Consider the following 23,226-nt stretch of genomic DNA (forward strand, 5'->3'; position numbering starts at 1 on the left):
AAGTCTCGAAAGCCACGTCTAGTAGAGTCTTGTTCGTTGTTGTGAGTCGCGACACACCTATGAGCGAGAGGCTATAGGACGATAGAAGTTTCACTTTCTTTCATTATCCTTGATGTCGTGCCTTAGAGTTTTGTCTATAAGTGTCCTTTTCCTAATCCATCTCTTGTGTTTATAGGATATGAATATGAAGGCTAACCGGAGGAGACCGGAAGATGAGATAGATAATAGGGGAGTTCCTCCCCAAGGAATGCAAGGTGACCAAGCTTCCTTAGGTGGGCAAGAAAATGTGGTTTTGGTGGTTCCCCCTGATATGACTAATGGGGAGATTAGAGAGGCTTTTCTCTCCCTGGCCCGTGCCATGACTACTCAAGCAAATAGAGATGTGAGGCCTAGGGTGAATGCTATTGAGAGTACCGTCGCCTCAAGGTTAAGGGATTTCACAAGGATGAATCATCCTACCTTCTTGGGTTATAAGGTAGATGAGGACCCAGAAACTTTATAGATGAGGTGTTTATGATTGTGGATGCAATGGGAGTGTCTCCTAGGGAGAAGGCGGAGTTGGCTTCCTACAAACTCAAGGATGTAGCTCAAGTGTGGTTTGAGCAATGGAGGGATGAGAGACCCATAGGGGCTGACCCAATAGATTGGGGAGTGTTTAAGACGGCCTTGCTTGATAGGTTTTTCCCCTTAGAGTTGAGGGAGCAAAAGTTGGTTGAATTCTCGAACCTACGTCAAGGGAATATGAGTGTGAAGGAATACTCTCTCAAGTTTACCCAACTCTATAAGTATGCTCCTACCTTGGTAGAAAACTCTAGGGCTAGAATGATTAAGTTTGTGATGGAGGTTTTCGGTTTGGTTGAAGAAGAGTGTCGTACGACCATGCTTCATCATGATATGGATATCTCTAGGCTTTTGGTTTATGCTCAACAACTTGAGGAGACAAAGCTTAGGAGGAAGATTAGAGATATGAAGAGGTCTAGGCCGGATGAACAAAACCAATCTAGGTCTAAGAGAATGTATGCATGATGTAGGATGCTTAATGTGATACTTGGCTTTGTGTCTAGCCGTAAACCTCAAAGAGGGAATGGAGGTGGTTTTACATTTGAGAGGCCTAGGTGTGCTACTTGTGGAAAGCAACATTTGGGGAAGTGTCTTGCCGGTAAGGATGGATGCTTTGGATGTTGGAGTAAGGGTCATAAGATAAGAGATTGCCCTACACTTAAGGCAAAAGGGAAAGAGACCAATCAAGTTTCTCATGATGGCCCAGATCCAAATGCTCCTACGAGGAATCATTTCTATATGCTTCAAGCTAACAAGGATAAGGGAACAAACGAAGGTAAGTCAATTTTCGTTGTTATTTGATGATAATCTTAGACGGGTTTACCCCAAGTTGGGGATGATGAGTTGAATAGTAAGGTTGTTGATATACTTATCTTTTCCTTCTATTCTAATTCAAGCTTGAAACAAAGAGTTCTTAGTAGCATGTTGCATGTTGGAGTGTTATGTGAATTGAGTTTCCATATTCTCCTTATGATGTGAATATTTTAGTTGAATTCTTGTTTAAATAAATAAATGAGTTTTCTTGATTTTGTCCCTCATGATTTATATGCATTTATGAAGAATTGTTTAAATTGCTCCATGAGATGCCTAGTTGAGCATGCCTTGATGTGATCTTAATGTTGAATGATTATGCTTTTGAGATAAATTGTATGGCGAGCCTATAAATGTTGTAATGACCATGATATTCTATGGAGAAGAAGTTCCTCCAAAGAAATGAGAAATGGTAAAGTTTTGTGCCTATTGAGTGGTAGATGTTATTCCTACTACCTTGAATTGCATGAAAGTCTTGTCGTAATACTTTTTATGTGGAGTTGATGTTTCTTGCTTGATGTGTGCTGTAGTAATGTTATTACATGCTTGTTGTGAGCTGCTAGTTGGGTCATTGAGTCCTCGGAAGTGTTTTAAGTGTCATTCGAGCACGAATGTAGGTGGGGGATATTGTAACACCCCTCAAAATGAAATAGGATAATTAGAGCTTCACATGTGTGTTAGTAGTTGATAAACTTGTAGAAATGTTTGAAAATGAGTTTATAGGTCAGTTTAGTAGAGTTTGAAGTCAAACGTCAAAGAGACGTTCGAAAACTAGTGGTTTGCATGCTAGTGTGTTCTAGTGTGTCTTGCATGTTTTTATGTGTCGTATGAAGTCTAAAATCAGTGGAGGTGACCCTAGTGTCTTAATAAATACTTTTAGGGTCAAAACGTCCAGGTACGACTCCCCGGGACCACCCTAAGAGTTCCCGAGGAGGACCCCAACCCTTGAAAATGCTCATGGTGGGAGCATGTCCGCATCGCAGACTAGCTCCACCATAGGCCAATTTTTTGGTCCGCTATGTGGACTCTACTGTCTCGAAATTTAATTTCCAGAAACTTGTGGGAACACCCCCGCGTCGCACACTTGTTTCCCGATGAAATCTACGAAAATAAAACTCAAGTTTGACTTGTTTAAAAGGTCCAACTAAGTGAGGGTGGTTTGGGTACTTTTGGGAATTATTATAAACGGTTATTCTACCTATTTTAGGGTATTTTAAGTTGTTTAAAACCCCAAAACCTAGAATTAAACCTCATTATCCAAATTGAACCCTCCCTCTCAAATAAATTCTAACTAGAACTCCATGGAAGACATTGATGAATCTTCAAGCTAGGGGATGGGTTCCTACTGATTTCTCCTTCAAATTCCTAAGGAAATTAATCACAAAGGTATGGGGATTTTATCTTTGATTCTCCTTTCAATCAAAGAGCCAAATCAAAGTGATTTCAATGTTTTTCAAAAACACTAAAAACACCAATTTCAATTCTAAGCTTGGATTCTTGCATGAAAGTATTTCAAATGATGATTTATGCTAATATTGGTGGTTTTAAGATAAAAAAAAACTCCATGAACCCTTGCATATCTTGAAATTCAAATTTTTGGGTCTAAAGTGGATCAATTGATTATGAGCTAATAGTGTGATATTAATTTGTAGATTGTTATGGGCTATTGATTTATGTAATGTATTATATTGAATTATGTGGAATTGATTGTCAATTATGTTATATTGGATGTTGGCCTTGAATGGGAAATTGTGAGCTAAGGTTTATGATGATGATGAAGTTGTGAATAGAGTATTGATTCTAGTATTTTATATATATATTTATATATGTTGTAGATGTTAGAATTGTGAGGTTTGATCCCTTTGAAAGTGGGGAGGTATTTACTTTATATGCATGTTGTGATCATGGGCTTGTAGGCAAAGTTGTACAATTGTTGTTTTGAGTAATGGTAATTATGTGAAGGTAATGTGATATGATGTGAATTTGTGTATGGTGTAGGAGAATTAAAGGTGACCTTGTGTAGAGACTTTATGTGTTGTGCTTGGTTGTTGTCTTCTTGAATGACTTATAATGAAGGTGAGGGTAGGATAGACTTTGTATACCTACTCTCACACCCAGTGTAGAATGAATGAAAGAATGTGAGAATGAATGAAAAGAATGGGAGTTAATGCCAATGAATGAAAGTTGCGTCTCTTGTAAGGATAGTCTCATAAAGTACTTCTTTAAATGAATGGGGTTCCTAGATGAAAGGTTTTCTCATATTTGAATCCATGAGCTTCCTTAATGAATGGAAGTGGGTTAGGATGAGTACTCCTTCGTGAGTTGAGATGAGAGTACTTAGTAGTAATCCTTATCCCTAAATGAATGAATGTTGGGCTAGGATGGGTACTCCATCGTGAGTTGAGATGAGAGTACTTAGTAGAAATCTTTATCCCTAAAGGAATGGATGAAATGAATGTCCATATTCCGTGGGGGAGTAATGTCTATCACTGAGAGGATATGAAGAAAGGTGGATACTTCTTCGTTAGTTGAGATGNGCTCCTACGAGGAGTCATTTCTATATGCTTCAAGCTAACAAGGATAAGGGAACAAACGAAGGTAAGTCAATTTTCGTTGTTGTTTGATGATAATCTTAGACGGGTTTACCCCAAGTTGGGGTAAGAGTACTTAGAAGCAATCCTTTTATCCCTTAACTATGTGCCCACATAGGACTAGCTAGTGGTCTCTACCACATAAAGGCTAAAAGAATGACCCTACCTTATGCAAGTAGGGATCCCTCATCCGGTTAGGATTACTATCGGGATTCCATGTCAAGCTCCATGGTCTATGTCGGTTAAGGCTCTTCCCCCACATGAATGAATGAACTAGGGTCTCTTCAGGATGTACTACTTAGGCTAGGTGGTGGAATGGGACATCATCTAGACATTGCACAAGTGGATATTTCGGTGAGATCTTGGCATGTCTTGGTAATGATAATGAATGAATGAGTCTCTTTGGGCTAATTAAGGAAAATGTTGGTCTTTGAGCATGCTAATGTGAAAGTGAGTCATAATGAATTGAATGTAAGTGCTTATGATGAATGGAATGTATGTGATGATCTTATGTCATTAGTGAATGAAGTTATCTAAATGCATTAAGTTTAATCAATGATTTACGTTGAGATGTGAATGAAGCGTGTCTTGTGTAGCCTTAAGGATCACTAGGGTGTGGTATGGAGAGGTAGTATGGGCTGCCTCACCATGCCTTAATTAGGTGAGTGTTGGGATGACATTTGATGGGTCTTCTAGTTTTATGAATTGACTTGTTGGCTTATATGCTTATATGTCTTATGTGAAGTGACTTGTTGACTTATATGCTTATATGGCTTATTTTTATCAAATTGGTGAAGGTTGAGGTACGCATGGTAAGTGCACTTTGTCTGACCTTAAGGTGGTGCCTTAGTGTGGGTGATGGTATGGGATGTTGCCCATACATTGCACAAAGGTATTGCTTAAGGGTTACTTAAGGTGGAGGTCCAAGGCAAGAAGATAAAGGTAAATGGGTTATGTTTGTTTATAATGTATTGTGAAGCATATGACTTTGTATTGTTGGTTGTGACTTGTTAGGTGCCCATTATGTTGATGTTCATGATTTTTATCAAAATGGCATGAAAGCATAACTTCCAAACAAATGTCCTCTTTAGCATGTTTTGCATATTCCCATACTTAGTACGTGTGTTGTACTATCCCCTTTCTTCTATTTTACTACAAGTGTAGGTTGTGGTAACTAGGAGAAGATTGTGCTTTGGAGTTGCTTGGATTGCTTCACTCTTCCAAGTCTTTGGTATGTCCTCAAGATTCGAGGACTATGTTTAGAAGTTTCTTAGTCGTTATAATAGACACGTAAGTTTCATTTCATTTGTAAAGGGTTGTGTCCCTTAGTACATTTTAAGTTCTTGTCTAAGATTGGCTAAAGAGACTTAGTAGTTTCGCTTCCGTATTGATGTTTTCAAATGTTGATGACTCATTAAGTCTTATGGTTTTATTGAATAAAAGTTTTAAATTCTTAGTGATTTTTATGATCTATGCGATGAATGAATGTTAATGCTTGTGTAAAACCTCCGAGAGGTCGAATACGCATGTAACGGCTAGGGGGTGCTCTCGGGTCGTTACAATTTTTATCTCTTTTACATGTCTAGCTAAAACTCCAATTCTTGGGGTGTGATTTTGTGAATATGGGCGAAATTATCTGTTTGGTCTTGCTTGTTGATGGTTTATTTGTTATTAAAATGTGATTTCGTTTAGTAGTCGTGTATGAACTTACCATTGGCCACTAGTAATGCCGCATTAGATCACAATACATCTTCGTAGCACTAGGATGTATAGAATACCTAGAAAAAAGAAACTTCTATAGAATCAACCCAACTAACTCATCAACTCTAGGAACAAAAATACGGCCCTCAATCCTCAAGATGCCCTCTAGATCTATTGCCTTTCTAGCCTCACAGCTAAGAACCTTGTCTCGAATCACCCTCAATTGCAGATCATTAAACTGATGTGCTCGAATCTGCTCTAGCAAGGAAGATCTAGCCTCTACACAAGCAAATACTCTAGCCTACTTAGAAATATAAAGTCTAACCATCTTATTGGCTAAGGATTGCATGTCCAAAGCCATAGGTCGCTCCTCCAAGGCTAAGAAATCCAAACTCCCCATACTCACTGCCTTCCAGCTTAAGGTATCTAATACAACATTAGCCTTGGCTAGATGATAAAAGATGGAGATGTCATATTTCTTCAGCAACTCCAATTACCTACGTTGCCTCAAACTAAGGTCCCTCTGGCTCAAAATGTACTGAAGACTAACATGATCCATGAATACCTCACAATGAACCCTATACAAATAGTACCACCAAATCTTCAGCGTAAAGACTATTGGTGCAAACTCAAACTGACGAGTAGGATAGTTCCCCTCACGAAGATTCAACTACTTGGAAGTATAAGCAATAGCGTTACCCTTCTACATCAAGACACAGCCTAGGCCCACAAAATAAGTATCATAGTAGAACGTAAGCCTCTAGTCCTCAACAAGAAAAGTAAGAATCAACGCTGAATTCAACAAGTCCTTGAGCTTAAGAAAGATCGCCTCACACTCATCTGGCCAGTGGAAGGGAACATCCTTCTGAGTTAATCTTGTCAAGGGCGTTGCAGTAGAAGAAATCTCCTAAACAAAGTGTATGTAATGCCTGCTAACCCAAGAAATCTACAAACCTCAATAGGCGAAGTAGGCCAGACCCAACCACGAATTACCTCATTCTTTGCCAGATCCACCATAGTACCATTCTTGGATACTACGTGCCCCAAGAATGCTATAGACTCAAGACTACACTCACATTTAGTGAATTTAGCATACAAACGGTGCACTCGCAAGGTCTGAAGTATAATCCCCAAGTATTGCTCTCCTTGCTCCCTACTCCCAGATTAGACCAAGATGTCATCGACAACACTATAAATAAAGAGTCGAAATAAGGCTTGAACTCATTGTTCATCCACTCCATAAATATTGTTAGGCATAAGTCAACCCAAAGGATATGATTAAGAACTCGTAATGGCCATATTGAGTCATAAATGCAGTCTTAGGGATGTCTGCCACCTTAATCCCTAAATGGTAGTCGCTTGACCTTAAGTGAATCTTAGAGAACATTCTTGCACTGTGAAGATGGTCGAATAAATCATCAATTTGTGGCATAAGATACTTGTTCTTGATGGTCACCTTATTTAGCTGCATTTAGTTAATGCACATTCGCAATGTGCCATCCTTTTTCTTTACGAATAGGACAGGAGAGCCTAAAGGAGATACACTATGTCTGATCAACCCCTTTCCCAAGAGGTCATGGAGTGTCTTTTGAAGCTCCATCAACTCTGCTAGAACCATCTGGTAAGGCATAATAGAAATTGCTTGTGTAGACAATTTCCACTTCAATCCCTAAATTAATATCATAGTTAGGAGGAAGACATGGTAGATCAGTTTGAACATATCAATAATCACTTTAACCACAGGAACTAACTAAAGAGGAGGAGTGTTGGCACTAGTATCACAGACATAGGAAATGTAAGATGTAACACCTCCGTCTTAGATAGGGCTACTTTTAGAAAGAATTAAATAAGAAATACCCAAATTGAGATTTGTGCAAGTTAGATTTAAATTGTGAGTTCTAGGTGAACTTCAAATGACCATAACTTTCAGTATAGGATCAGTTAGGTGGTCCATGAGATATCAAATGAAAAATATTTGCGTCTTCTTTCCAATGCCACCGAGTTTGCTAAATTTTGAGTTCAGATGAGAGTGATATGCCCGTCTGATCTCAACCTATCTAGTTAAGGAAATTTATCTTAATTATGGAGGGGTATTTTGGTCTATTCCTTACCCCCACTTAGTGCACACATTTTTCCACCCAAATTAGCAGTCAAAGTTGATTAAATCAGTTTACACTAAAGTCTAAAATGTTTGGAAGGTTAGGGAAAATATTAAAGAGGAGAAAATGGAGAAAAGCTTCAAGCGTTCAAGATTTTCTTCGGATCTTTGAGGGTTTTCACATGATTTGATTCTAGCGAGGTATGTGAGTTTCCATTTAGTGTTGGGTTTGTTCACCCACACACCAATCATGAGTTTCTTTTACGAATTTCATCCATATGGTTTATTATATTGGGTTTCTTGATGATTTTGTTGAAATTTTTGCGTCATTTTTTAATATGAGGTGTCGTTGAGTTCTTGAGATGAGGATATTGTGTTTGAGTATTATTTTTGAGTAATTTTGAGTGTATTTTGTTATGATTGTGTTGGGTTTCTATTTCCAAAGGAGTTTGAAGGAATTCATTCTATTTTAGATGAGTTAGAGCATGAGATTGAGAAGGAAAATTCATTAAAATTCTGGGCAGGGGCTTGGGGAGGCACGCCACCATAGCACCTGAACTATGGCCGAGTAGTTTTGGACTTGGTGTAGTGCGCCACTCAGTCCACCCCAAACATTGCTCAGTAGTTTAGGGGTTGGTGCCCCATGCCACTCAGGGCGCCAGGTCCTCTTCCCTTACATCTTTTTTTGCACGTGTGTTCTCTAGAATAGTACATATTTTCTCTACTTGATATGCACACTTAAAATCTTCTTTAATCCTTGAGAGATCATGCATATCCAAGTCATAACTCTTGAATTAATAATTCATAATTCAAAATTCAAGATAGAATTATTTTGGGAAATCTTTTGCAATCTTTCAAACTTGTTTAACGACTTGAGTACTTGAATATTAGGATGAGGAGAATTGAGTTCATCACATAACGACTTGAGTATAGGACAGTTCTTGAAGCGAGGGCGGGAAAATTGTATCATCACATAACTCATAGTGATGGTTTTCGGTTAGAGAATCTCCCAAATAAGAGTAAAAGAGTTATTATTTTATTTTTAAATACATTGAGTTATTATCTACTATTTTAAAAGATTTCTTTATAATGCATCTTTATCGTTGGTTTTATATTGAAGTGAATTGATTGTATCTGAGTTTGAGTATCTTTGAGGATCCTTGAGTTGAGTTGAGTATAGATGAGGTTAGTATGTTTCTTCATTTTTATCAATTCAAGCTTATTTCTATGCTTTTGAGTTCCCCTTTAGTTATCGTACATTCCATGTGCTGACGCCATTTGGCCAACATCTTTAATGATGCAGAAAAAGGTAACCAGGGTCATCAGCATGCGTTGCATTAATACCACTTGCAGTTCTAGAGTTGTTTTTGTGACCCTCATTGCTTCTAGAGGATTCTCACATTTACTTTCAATCGTATTAGGATGTCGTGGGTATTGTCTCGACTTCCATCATAATTATTAGAGGTTTCACAGATAGGCAGTAGTAGTTGAGGAGTCTTTTCCTCATTTACCTTGTTGATGTTTTAAAGAATGTGAGTTTAACAATTATGTTAATTTGAGTGTACTGAGTAAACTATTTTATTTATGATATCTTTTGAGTTGAGATTGTTTTGAGATTTCTTATTGTTAAGTAAGTCTTCCGCTGAGAGTTGAGCCAGACCAAGGGTTTGATTGGGGCCAACAATGGTTCTCGAGTGCAGATCGCATTCTAGGGTATAGTCTGGGGGCATGACATAAGATAATCACCCCTTCTCTACCAACCCCTTCCGCGTCAGAAAAGTAATCACACCCCTTAGTATATAACTATCAGAACCAGTCTATACAAGAGGAGAAATACAAGGTATGCACAAAGTAACAATCTTAGAGAAGCAATCCAAGATCGCATGATAAGGAGCTAATCAATCCATGCCTAGAATCACATTGAAGTCTACAATTTCTAACATAATAAGGTCCACCAAAGATCATACCTCAAAATTGTCAACACACAAGCTCTATAAACCCGATCCACTACCAAAGAATCACCTCCGGGGGTAGCTACACACATAGACACAAACATAGGGTCACAAGCCAAATTCAATCACATGGCATAATAAGAAGACAAATACCAAAAGGTAAACACCGAATGAAATAAAGCATAGGCCGGTTGATGGGAGATGAAGATCGTACTTGTGATAACAACATTTGATGTCTCCGCCTCTGGCCTCCCCATAAAAGCATACATATATATGACAACGTCCACCTCCACCACCTAATCTCTCTGCCTGAGGACCACCTCTAGTACTCTGTGGACCACCCCTAGTACCCTGAACCGAATTCCTAGGGGCTTGGCCCTACTGACCATGAATTACACATGAATTACATTAGTAAAACCAAAAGTGACACATGAATTACACAGTAAGGTGTGTTTCTAAGGAAGGAAAACGTGTTGCATGAACAATAATTTCTAGAAAAATACGTTATTTTGTTAGTTTTTATTTGGGTTAGGTCCCGGGGGGGAGGGGGTAAAAAAATGGGTTGGTAATTGATTAAAGTCACATAACATTTATGGAATATCAAAAATAAATTAAATCTTTCTTTTAATTTAGTAAAATATATTCGGTAACGTACATGATATAATAAAAATCATTAGTTAGACGATGGGGTATATATGCACCATTTGTTTTTAGTAAGGGGTATATTTGCTCTACATCAAAAGTTTAGGGGAAAATCTAGGGTTAAGACTAGTATAAATAAATTGTAAATACTTCATTTATCATAAATAACATACCTCAATCAATAGGGCTGATTATTACCTTCTTAATCCAAATCTTTTTTAAAGTTGAAAATCTAATGTGTTAACACCAAATATTCCTATCTTTATTACATCGACAGAAGAATCTGGTGGAAAATTTATTTTCTATTGTTATTCTCTCAGTAGATTAGCGAGGGGACCTGAGAGACGGTGGTTTATGCGACGGAAGATGTAAGCCATTCACATAGGATCTCTATTACTTATATTTAGGAAACCCTTGTGATTTCCTCATGACACGAACCCAAATTTAGTCTGACAAATTGGTTTTCTTGTTGGGCACTTCTCATTGTGAAGCCCATTGACCAATCATAAAAATATCGTGAGAAACATACCTAGGCAGGTCAATGGACATCGCAATGAGAAGTTCACATGAAGAAAACCAACTTGTCAGACCCAAATTTGGGGTCGTGACAAGAGACAATCATAAGGGTTTCCTAACTAAAAATGGGATAGATCCTACGTGAATTGCTTACATCTTCTATAGAATAAACCATCGCCTCTCATGTCCCCCAACTAATCTACCATAGAAAACAACAATAGAAAATAAATCCCCCCACTATATTCTTCTATCGATGTATTAGGGATAGGAAGATTTGAAATTGGCCCATTAGATATTCAACTTTTAAAGAGATTTGGATCAAGAAGGTAATAATCAGCCCTACTACTTGAGGTATGTTATTTATGATAACTAAGTATTTATAACTCATTTATTCTAGTCTTAACCCTAAACTAGTGATGTAGAGAGGATATACCCCTTACTAAAAACAAATGGTGAATATATACCCTATCATCTAACTAATGATTTTTACTTACCATGTATGTTACCAAATCTATTTTACCAAATTAAAAGAAAGATCCTAAAATTATTTTTTAAAATTCCAAAAATGTTACGTTACTTTAATAAATTACCTCATGCATTTTTTACCCCCTCTAGACCTAACCCAAATGAAAAATAACTCACATATATTGTTTTCTATACATAAGAAAATAAACAAGAAACTCATTTATTTTTCTAGAAATTATTTTTCATGCCACACGTTTTCCTTTTTTCGAAACACACCCTACGTTGAAATTTATGTGTCAGTGTTGGTTTTACCAATGTAATGACACAATCAGATATTTTATATTTTAAAAAACTTAATTTTTTAAAAATAAATTAACTACTTGATTAAACTTTAATGTGTATTTAAATCACTAAAACTATATTATTGTTTCAATTTATTTGTCTTAGTTACATAGTTCACAAGTACTATATTCAACACCATACGTGCTATTATCTTTTATAATTAAGTTTTGAATTATGACATTTTGATCACAGTAGTGTTTCACAATATTTCTTTGGTACTACTTATTGTTTCTGAAAATACTTGTCGCCCTTACTAAAAATATTTGTCCTGTAAAACAAACTAATTTATTTTCTAATTTTTTTATTGTTCTAATGGTTGTGTAATTTGACTCAGGTACATATTTATGTATTAAGGGGATGCATCTATTTCAAGAAGCTTTTGTCCATGTTGTAACCTTCCTGAGTCTAGCAAAGGGGAATTTACAACTTGTGAAGTTGGGTGTGTAACTAGGGTGGACAATGGGACTCACACAAAATGACCTACCTTTGTGGATATCCAATTGGGGAGTCCTCTACTTGTTGTTGACGGTGAAAACCACAACAAAAGCCCAATTCATCTAAGTGATGACGATGAGTCTTAGAGGACTGTGAAGTTTATGGGAAGAATTTTCTTGAAAATTTTAATTATCCTACGAATGTACATTTGGGGAAGATGTTAAGAGTGGAAGAAAAACAAGGAGGGTGGAGGCCACATGTGATTTTGGAGGTCAAGTAGATCTTCCCTAATTTTGTAAGTATACGATTTTGGACACATCTGTTATGTTAGTGCTTCATAGGACAAAAATCAAATGCTTACAAAAGGAGGGAAGATATACATTCTCTCCAAATGGGCATATGAAGAAACTGAACAAATGAGTCCAATTTGTTCATCTAGAACAAGATGGTGGTTACCCATTTGATAGTCACTTAATTGTCCACTCCTTATCGAAAATCTGATTAATTCTTAGGCCAATATGTGATTTCGAGAAAAACATATCCATTTCAACAAAAAAACTCTTCCATATCCTTTACCGATTCTTCTTTCTTTGGGGGAATAGTTTCCTCTTCTTCGAATCAAATTATTAAAGGAAGTTTTTCTTTAACACAAACATGTCCATTCTCTTCAAAAGGATTGAGTTTATTATTATCAACAATAAACTTCGAAAACTCAGACTCTTCAAGAATTTTCTTCCAATTCTTTTGAAAAGCATCAGTTGATGATTTGAATTCCGACTCATAATACGAGGTTGTATCAACAGGCCCTTTAGATGTGTACTCTTTCCTACACATTCTTAAGGTAGAAGAAACAACCTCATCAATTGCATCCAACATAGGATCAACCTACACAATTATAACAACATCAAGATCACTCTCCTCTTCGTGGTCCTCCACCGCAATGATAACAACATCAGGATCACTCTCCTCCTCAATGATATCATAATCATCAGATGGTTACTCGATGAAAGGGTAATTCATGAAGGAATCACAATCTCCTAGATTGGTCTTCCTCTTCCCAATGTTTTCCACATTGCTCTTATCACGTCCAAAAGGCTCTATCTTTTTTCTTTTCCTTCCATAACTATTCTTTGTTTAATTAGCACTTTGACTTAACTTGTTTGTTTTTTGAATTATCTCTACCATATATTTTAATGATTGTTTTCTAGTTCTCCTCTTTGAAATAGAGTCATCCCCTGAATCCATCTTCCCCAATTGAGTCAAAATACACAAGTTTCATTATTATATTATATTATTTTAGATCCTAAACATAAAGTTGGATTACAATAATAACCTTGAAAGACCATTTTATTCTTTACTACAACACTATTCCAATAAATATGTTTATAAGGAAAAAAACATACATTCCAATGATTAAAAGACTGAACTTACATTCAATTACAATTAATAAAGTAAATAAAAAGATCATTGTTTGACCTTTCACCCGTTGCTATAGCCTTTTCATTTAACCTTAACGGCTTCATCGTCAAAATTTATTAAATCTTAGATATTTAAGACAGAAAGGAAATAACGAAACACATCAAGAGCACTCAAAAGAAGAAGAATTTAGACATTCACTAATTTGATAATGAATAAGGATCTGCTCATATAATTTCAAGTCATCATAAAGACAAAATGGTATTAAATTTTTTGAATATATTACAGTTGTGTGGACTAGTTACAATATATTGATGATAATTCCTTGATATGATAATTTTTGTATGTTTTTTATTGCGGTGAAAAAGATAATCTCCAAACCCCTGGAGTGTATTGGGTACAAATATTTTGGAGTTCGTCCTAACTTTTCTCTTGCAATGGAACTTTTCTTGATCTCCTCTTAAACTAGCTTTAAACGGTATGATGGCACATAAAGATCCTAAAGCATTTCTAACTTTTATTGGACAGTAGCTGGGTGTACAATAGATACATGAAAGAGTGAGTCATAGTTTAGCTATTACCTCTTTTCTTGTTAATTTTTGTTTGAATTTTGTTCTTATGATAATTATTCTTTGTATCTTGATTGAACTTAATTAAAATAATATGTTGGCATAACAGTCTAAGGTAGACTACATATTTTGAATATGATTTTCACAATTGTTTAATATTTCTGGATTATTTGTAATTGTATAAATCATCATTTATTACTATGATGTAATCCTAATCGTATAAGTCTAGTTTTTTTTATTAATCATTACATGCATGTTATCATAAAATTTTAATCATTCTAGTTAATCTAAAAAAAATAAATGGGACACGCGTGCAATGCATATGCCTAGAGACTACAAACTAAAATGCATAAACACACACACACACACACACACACACACACACACACACACACACACACACACACACACACACACACACACACACATATATATATATATATATATATATATATATATATCTTAAAGACATTCTTCACAATAACAACCAGAATGAACTCTATTCACAAATACTAACATGAATAAACAAAACTTTTTCCTGTCGAAAAATCAATTTAATTCATAGAAAGAATTATATATAGATTAATATAGAGAAACAAAACAAAATAATCATGAATTTAGATACACCGTTTTTGCATGAGAGAAAAACATGAAAAGAGAGGGAAAGAAAAAACCTTATGTAAAGTGTGTGCAATAAGAGACATATTAGATGATATCAAACACAATGTTCAAGAAAAACAATACATTATCCAGCATATAATGAGTGAAGGGTACCAATTAGCACACTACGTAGAAAACATGGATATTGACAAAGGAAACTACCCATTTTCAGATTTCAACAACATGGATACTACAGAGAGAAGGATTCTAAATAGTGATAAATTAAATTTCTCATATTTGAGAGTATCATTGTCTAAGAGATAAGGGGAATGGAAAGGTCACAATACAAGGTTTCACATATACATCATTTACAAAAGATCATGAGGCTAACAAAATGTTAAAAACTATCTAGCCTAGGCTACTTAGGCGAACGAAAGGTACTTGAAAAATGGGAGGATCTGAGGTCACATGGGAGTGCTTAAACCTGGAAGGAGCCTTTACAACACGTTTGAGGAGGTGAACTAGAGCTACCCATGCACTACAATCAAACACAATCTGCAGAAATAAAAGCAGTGGAATCAGATTGGAGAAAAGGAAGAGGAAGAGAACCAAGGTGAGCATGAACCTAGACATGAGGTATACTTTGAGAAGACAAGATCATAAAAAGAAACACACAAGAGGCAAAACACACCATAAAAGAGAACCCAGCTTCAAGACGAAAAGAGCCAGTTTAAACGAAAAGCAAAATAATAAAGAATATAGGATGAACTACACTTTCTCTTGTTAGCTGAGGAAAGAAAGACACGAACAAATGATCTTGAATTTCGATGATCCATATCCTGAGGAGGTGGAACTTCTTGTTGATACAAAGTGGGAACATTTTCCACGTTTTGGGTGGAGTTCTACCGAAAGAGAGAGGCGAGTTAGGAAATGGGAAACCCTAGCGTTAAGGAAATGTTATTGGGACTTTGTCACGGGCCATCCGGATGGGCTACCCTTTTATTTGGTTTTTCATTAACTGATATAGACATTAGGCCCAGCTAAGTATTGTAAGTATTTTGGGTTTTCATTTTAATAAAACCCAAAAGTTGTTTTAAAACTAAGTGTGCATTTTGTGACATATTAAAATTTTCCAACTAACTAGGATGATGTAAAGTATAAATATTTATTCATCCAACTTTGTCACATAAATTCACTCAAAAATTATAAATTTCAATGTAATATAAATTAGATCGGAAATAATATTGTGTGTACATTCTCTTATTATATAAGAATTGATGTGCAAAAGAATTTTTGAAACAAGCAATAAAAATGTTTTTTTTTTGTTTTGCTTTAATTTAATTAGTGTTTAAATTTTCCAAAAATGCTGGAACTACTTTAGCTATGCCCTTTAGTTTTAATTCATATACTTTAGTTATAGCTTTATTACTTTGAATGTCGGTGTTCTTTGTGTAAATTTATAAATACATTGAGCAAAAAAATTGACGGTCAATGAAGAAAAATACTTTAATTATGGACATGCCAATGGGCCTCTTACATTAGGTTTTCAACAAAAAAATAGAGATAATTAGAGACCATTGCTCCGAACTGTTTCGGGTTTGTTTACAACCTAGAGAAAGTAAATTAACAACGAAATTATTTGGAAAAAAAAGCCCTGCTCAGTATAGTGACAAGGGCTGTTTGAATTTTCTTAGGACCCGTTACAATTGTGATTGCATTAATATAGCAGGTGGTAGGACATGTATCGGTTTTACTCTATAACATCTCCATAGTCAAGTTTGTCACATCGGATTTGCCAAATACAATTTATATCTCCCATATGATTTGTGTGTTATTCCACAAATATGATTTTATGCAGTTCGCTCCCAGAGAACAGTGGGGGTGGGTGTCCAATAATGTGAAACTCTATTATAACCAAAATGTAATAAATCAAAACTTAATTACAAAGATAATATTGTGTGTTTATTATTTGATTTGGTGATAAATTTTAATTTTAGTACTTGTGATATGTGACTTGTTATATTTGATCTTCTACCAATCAAAATGTTCCTTTTAATAGGAAATATGATATTTGGTCTACTTCTAGATGTATTATCATCAAATATTGAAGTACTAATACAAGTTTAACATAACACATTAATTATTAAACGATGAAACTGACTATAAAAATTGGACTGATATGTTCCACTTGTTCACTTGTGATTTTGGAGGTCAAGTGCTTTTTTGCTAATTTTATAAGTATACGAGTTTTTTTCTCTCAAGTGCACTTTTTTTTCTGCCTCACACATGTTCTACTGAATCTACACTTATGGCAGTTTTATCTATAGCTTTGCTATGAAAATTAAATAGACATGCTCTCCAGTTTATATTTGTTCATTCATAAAATCTTGAATTTATGTCTCATTTGCAGGCAAACAAACCTCGATGAAGTCATGGAAGAAAATATCTTACAGAGTCGCCATTACTCATGGATATTTACGACTTCCTTATGATTCTCTTGAAGACCAAGATTCGCCTATTTATGCGGAAGGAAATGTGAAGGATTTAGTTTTCCCAAATGTCAAAGTGACAGTGTATCCAGAAGAATGATTTTGAATATGAATATTCTTCTCCTTATTCTTTATTTGAAATTAATAATAGACTTAATAAACAAACTATTTCTACATGAAATTCTTCTTTTGATGATTTAAGAAATTAAATTAAAATTTTGAAAAATGAGATTAAATCTATTAAATAAAATCAAATGATTTGTGATCGTCGTCTTACTCAGATCGAAACCGTTAATAACAAAGGAAAAAACATTGCTGAAGAAAATACTCTTGCAAAACCTTTCAATCTTGATCTTGGACAAGGCATGTTTTGAGGAATGATGCAAATTGTTATGCACCATATTGATTGATAATAGTTTTTCCATAGCTAATGTTCCTATGATTGATAGTGGAGCTGATGTTAGTTGTATTCAAGATGATCTTGTACCTACTAAATATTTTGAAAAAACAACTCATATAGTTAAATTTGCTTCTGGACATGATTTAGATATAAAGTATAAATTACCTAATGCTTGCATTTGCTAAAAAGTTTGCATTCGTCAACGTGGAGGATGCATAATCTCACATCCACCTGGCACCAGCAAAACCCAACTCACCATAGTATTTCTTAAGTCATTTCTTAAGATGTTTTCAAACTGTTGGACTGTAATCATTTCTCCATCCAATTTTCTTCTTAACTTTGAAGACGAGTTCCAGAAAAGGGAGGTGGGCATTCCCTTCTACATAGTAGAATGACGTCCACCTCCCATTCTTAAGCTCATCTTCCCAATTAAGAAGCAAATTGGAAGGAGCTATGGTTACAAGTTGATATTGTGTGAAGAACTTCAGAAATGACCGAAGACACAATATGGTGATTTGGATTTTTCCAGTGCCAGTTAGGTGTGAGATAATGCATCTTCCATTACTCTTAGATAGGGGCTCTCTCAACCTCTCAAGAGTTATATCTATAATGTTGTTCCACAAGCACTCAAATCGCCCACGATAATGAGGATACACTATTGCTTTGGCCCTTTTGGAAACTAAATCCCACACGGTTCCTTCTCCATTACTAGGAGAATACTGGGCTACATAAGGATCAAAAACTCTGAAGCCATCCACATCCAAGTGTGATGGCGAGTTTCCAAAATATCTTCTTCCGTACCTCCCTCAAGTTATCTGATCTTGTAGATGACACATAAGTTAAAGAATATAAGAGTGAACTTGAAATATATGGGAGAACAGAGTTCACAAAATATTTAAAAAGACAAGTGGGACATATAACCCAACTGGACAAACGAGACCCAGTCACTTTGTTATTTCCTTTTCCCATTCTTCTTTCTCTGGGGGAAGAAGCTCCTCTTCTTCAAATTAGAATATTAAAGGAAGTGTTTGTTTGACAGAAACATGTTCCTTCTTTTCAGTAGGAGTGAGTTTATCATAATCATCAATATTTTTATTGAAACAACTATCAAATTTTGAAACTTACACTCTTCAAGACACTTCTCTGATTCTTTTGAAAAGCATCAATTGATGATTCAAATTTCAACTCAGACTATGAGGTTGTATCAATAAACTCTATGGATTTGTCCGTTGTCCAACACATTCTTGAGGTTCATATGTTGCATTCAACATAGGAACAAACTCCGTCATAGTAATAACAACATAAGGATCATCATCATCAAATACTTCGTCGATGGAAATCTTATTCAGGAAGGACTCACAAGTTCATGTTTTCAATTACTTTCCACATTTCTCTAATTACCTTTAGAAGGTTCCGTCTTTTTTTCTTTTCCTCCATAGCTAACATTTGTACAATTACCACATTGAATCAACCTATTTCTCTTTTCAATTATCTTGACCATATCTTTCAAAGATTGTTGTCAAATCCTCTTCTTTGAAATGGAGTAATCCGCTAAACATCTTCCACACCTAAGTCAAAATACATCATTTTTTTATCAATCAAATTCATGCACAAGCATAAATGTATGTTAAAAACATTCTTTCGAATCACAACAAGACTGAGCTCTATTTACAAACACTAACTGTCACGCCTCAAACCCAATTAAGACGGACCGGCACTCGATGCCCTAAAGGCCCGAGAGAACCCCATGTGACCTGTGCTTACTATGCATGTAACTATGAAAGTTTTGTGACAAGTTCGCCAGGGACACAACGATATGAACCGATATAAGTAGACTCCAAAACTTATATACAAGACTTGGCCATTGAGGCCACAACTTGTTAAGATNATCCTTTGGACATCATCTTCTTTGCCTTAAAATAGGAAATAAATTTACCTCTTGATGTCCCAATATTACCTTTCCATTCAAGAACGGCCTCTTTTGGAAAATGGAAATGCAGCGTCTTCGTTCGGCAATCTACCGTGGCATAACAAGAAGCTAACCAATCCATACCCATTATAACATCAAAATCCACCATTTCTAGCTCAACAAGGTCAGCCAACGTATCACGATCACAAACGGTTACAATGCAATTACGATAAACCCTTCTAGCTATAATAGAGTCACCAATCGGTGTAGACACCTCAAATGGCTTCACTAATAATTCTGGTGTTCTTTTGAACTTTTCAGCAATCAATGGAGTAACATATGATAGTGTAGACCCCGGATCAATTAATACATATACAATATGTGAAAAGATGGACAATGTACCTGTAACCACATCCGGCGAGGCTTCCAAATTTTGTCGATCCCCGAGAGCATATGTGCGATTCTGAACTCCACTAGAACTAGCTGCTCCCCTAGCTCCTCTACCACGACCAGTAGGCATCTGTCCTCTACCTAAAGAAGGTGCTGATGACGAGGATGCAAGAACTGACTTAGTAGGTGGTGCCACACCACCCACACCTCTATGAGGGCAATTTCTCATCATATGACCTGGTGTACCACACCAAAAACAAGCATTTGTCCCAAACCGACATGCACCTAAATGATTCCTTCCACATTGTTTACAAAACTCTCGAGGAGGTCTTGATTGGCTCATACCTCCCTGCTCTTGGTATCCCGCTGTTCGTGAACCTTGACTTTCACCTCTTTGCCCAAATTGATTGCCCCTAGACCCTTGAAATTGAGGTGGGGTACTAGCTGTAGAATAGGAAGATGATGGCCTAGGCGGTCTGTTAAAGAACCGAGGCCTAAACTCACCTTGGGATGCTGTAAACTGCCCCATAGATCTGGCCCTCTTAGAATGCCCTATTTCTGACTCTTGTGTCCTTCTTCTTTGCCTTTGATCTTCTAACTTTTGCGCAAAAGCTTGCATTCTTGCTATATCCATATCTTTATTCAATGAAGCAATGGTACAGTCTCTAACCAGATATGAATCTAATCTATCCACATATCGATGAACTCTATCCCCCATAGTAGCAACTACATTAGGAGCATACCTGGCCAAGGAATTAAATTTGAGACTGTACTCTCTCACGCTCATACTTCCTATCCACTTACATGCATAACATCGAAAGTGTGTTGGATCTGATCTATAAAGTCTTGTGGATCTTCATTAGGATCTCTCCCGGTGAATGATGGAGGGTCCAAATTAAAGAAATCACGTATCCGCGTGCCAGCCGCTCTATCTACACTACTAATACCCACAATTGGACCTTCTTGCCTTTGGCCGTGGCCAGCAACTATACGAGTCAACAATTGGACTGCATTCCTCAAATCTTGCTCAGTAGCATTAATAGGGGGTTCTTGAGGTGCAGCTTCCCTCCTTAGTTCTTCTGGCGATGGAGGGGTCGGGGAAGTCTGTGATAGAGACTCATCTTGAGCCTCACCTTGAACAGCTTGACTAGGTGGTGGTTGGCTGGTCCCTTCTTGAGCAGCCACATCCACTCTCTTACCTGTACTTTTACTCCTTCTCGTAGCTGGCATCTTCGCTATAATAAAACAATTCAGAAGTTAGGTACTATTCACCACAACATTGGTTCTATCGCACGATCTAAGAAATGAAAGAAAAGAGACAACTCCTACATGTCTTGTAGCCTCCTGTTTATAAATGTGGTGCACAACACATCCATAAGCAAGACTCTACATAGACACGGCTTTGTAGACTCCCTAGGATGACCTGCTCTGTTACCACTTTGTCACGCCTCAAACCCCATTAAGATGGACAGGCACTTGATGCCCTAAAGGCCCGAGAGAACCCCATGTGACCTGTGCTTACTATGCATGTAACTATGAAAGTTTTGTGACAAGTTCGCCAGGGACACAACGATATGAACCGACATAAGTAGACTCCAAAACTTATATACAAGACTTGGCCATTGAGGCCACAACTTGTTAAGATGCAACTGAACCATATACATAAGTCTACAAAGCCTCTAAAAGATAGAAACCTTTAGAGTAGGTCGAGACAGACCCCGCCTTACCCCTAGCTACGATACAATACCAAAATGAGTCTACCAAGGGCTCAGTAAAGCTCTGAAGCAACCTGGAGCTCACCAAAACTAGCTGAGTGTCGTATGCTCCTACTGAAGAGGTCTACTAGCGAGAGTACCTGTGCCTGCAGCATGAAATGCAGCGTCCCCCGCGAGGGACGTCAGTACGAAAAGTGTACTGAATATGTAAGGCAACTACATATATAAAATAAGAGTTCAAACGAAACCAGGTATCAACGTATAAGTGCATAACTCAGAATAGGAGGCTGCCTCTGTTAACTCTGGTGGGGTCATGTATGTTATATTCTTGTCTTTACCTTTATGTGTGTTATGATCTTTATAACGTATGTGATATAAGTGACCAGCTGATCAGTGGTAAAAGAGGATGACCCATGCTAGGCATTTTAACCCCTGGGATGCGGTCCTCAACATTGCACAAATCGGGATCGGCCCATGCTAGGCTTTTGCCCCTGAGCTGCCACCCTCCTATACCCATTGGGATCGGCCCATGCTAGGCTTTCGCCCCTGAGCTGCCACCCATAGTTATACAAATTGCTTCACTTAGATTCTTTAATCTTTGAGATTGTTGTTTTGGTGGTCACGATAATTTTTGAGATTTGGAAATACGGAACAGTAGTAGGAGACATGAAAATAATACTTTAGGACAGTAGCTACAATATAAGGAGCTACGTAACATTAATGCATTACTTGAGAGTTTGAATGACACAAATGACTTCAATTGACTATAGAGTACTGAACGTGTAACTAAGTAATTATGTACACTTAGGAGGGGGGGAATATTGTTAGCTATTTGGATATCGTACGTTGCCACTATGTTTCCTTTACTAGGAATAGAACTTAGGAAATTCACTTATTGACATTAATCGCAAGTATCAGATTTCATGCCAAGAAATATGGAATCGAATCGCCCTACATACCTTTTTTTTTTGACCAATACCACTGTCACAATTCAACCTCCCTTCTTGAATGCTAATCTACAATATAAGTCACAATTAAGCTAATGTTAGCAACTAATCAAGGCCCTAAAAACAGTAGCTAACACTTGACGGAAAGTAGGCCCATACAACCCTTGCACCAATGGTGAACCACCACACCCTTCTTCTATACATTAATACAACTTCATACATCCTTTTCCAAGATACCCAAACAGCCCCCAACAACAATATACATAAGGCAGCCACTATCAATCCCTAAAAATCTTTCAGCATAATAGGAGCATATTAACTCAAAGATTTATCACCATCCATTAGTTCTTGATAAATATATACAAAATTTTCCACCCCAAATCTGTATTTAAAGAGAGGAAAAAAATGGGCAGTAGTCTTACCTTAGTTTCTAGGAATTTATCCTCTAAAGTTGTACTCCAAGAACTGAAACTCTCCTTCAAACTTTTACTTGAAAATGGGGCAATATTCAAGGAACCAAGGTTTTCTAGGGCTGCTGATTGAAGCCAAGAGAGACCAAGAGAGAAACTTAAGAAATCTGAAAATTTTGCAAGTTAAAAATGAGGTAAAAGATCTGATCTTTATCCCTTTAAAAAGGAGGTGTAATGGCCGAATTTCTTGACTAATTTTGGCCATATA

General features: G+C 36.6%; 1 protein-coding gene across 1 annotated transcript; it reads left to right on the forward strand.

Moving 5' to 3' along the window:
- Positions 1–528: 528 nt before the first annotated feature.
- On the forward strand, positions 529–17,287 carry LOC125847230 (uncharacterized). The gene is made up of 3 exons (XM_049526896.1): positions 529–1,016; positions 1,065–1,336; positions 17,109–17,287. The coding sequence occupies exons 1-3, from the start codon at positions 529–531 to the stop codon at positions 17,285–17,287; spliced, it is 939 nt and encodes a 312-aa protein (XP_049382853.1).
- Positions 17,288–23,226: the final 5,939 nt, after the last annotated feature.

This window comes from Solanum stenotomum, chromosome 12, assembly GCF_019186545.1.
Source record: "Solanum stenotomum isolate F172 chromosome 12, ASM1918654v1, whole genome shotgun sequence".
In the NCBI taxonomy this organism is placed as follows: Eukaryota; Viridiplantae; Streptophyta; class Magnoliopsida; order Solanales; family Solanaceae; genus Solanum; species Solanum stenotomum.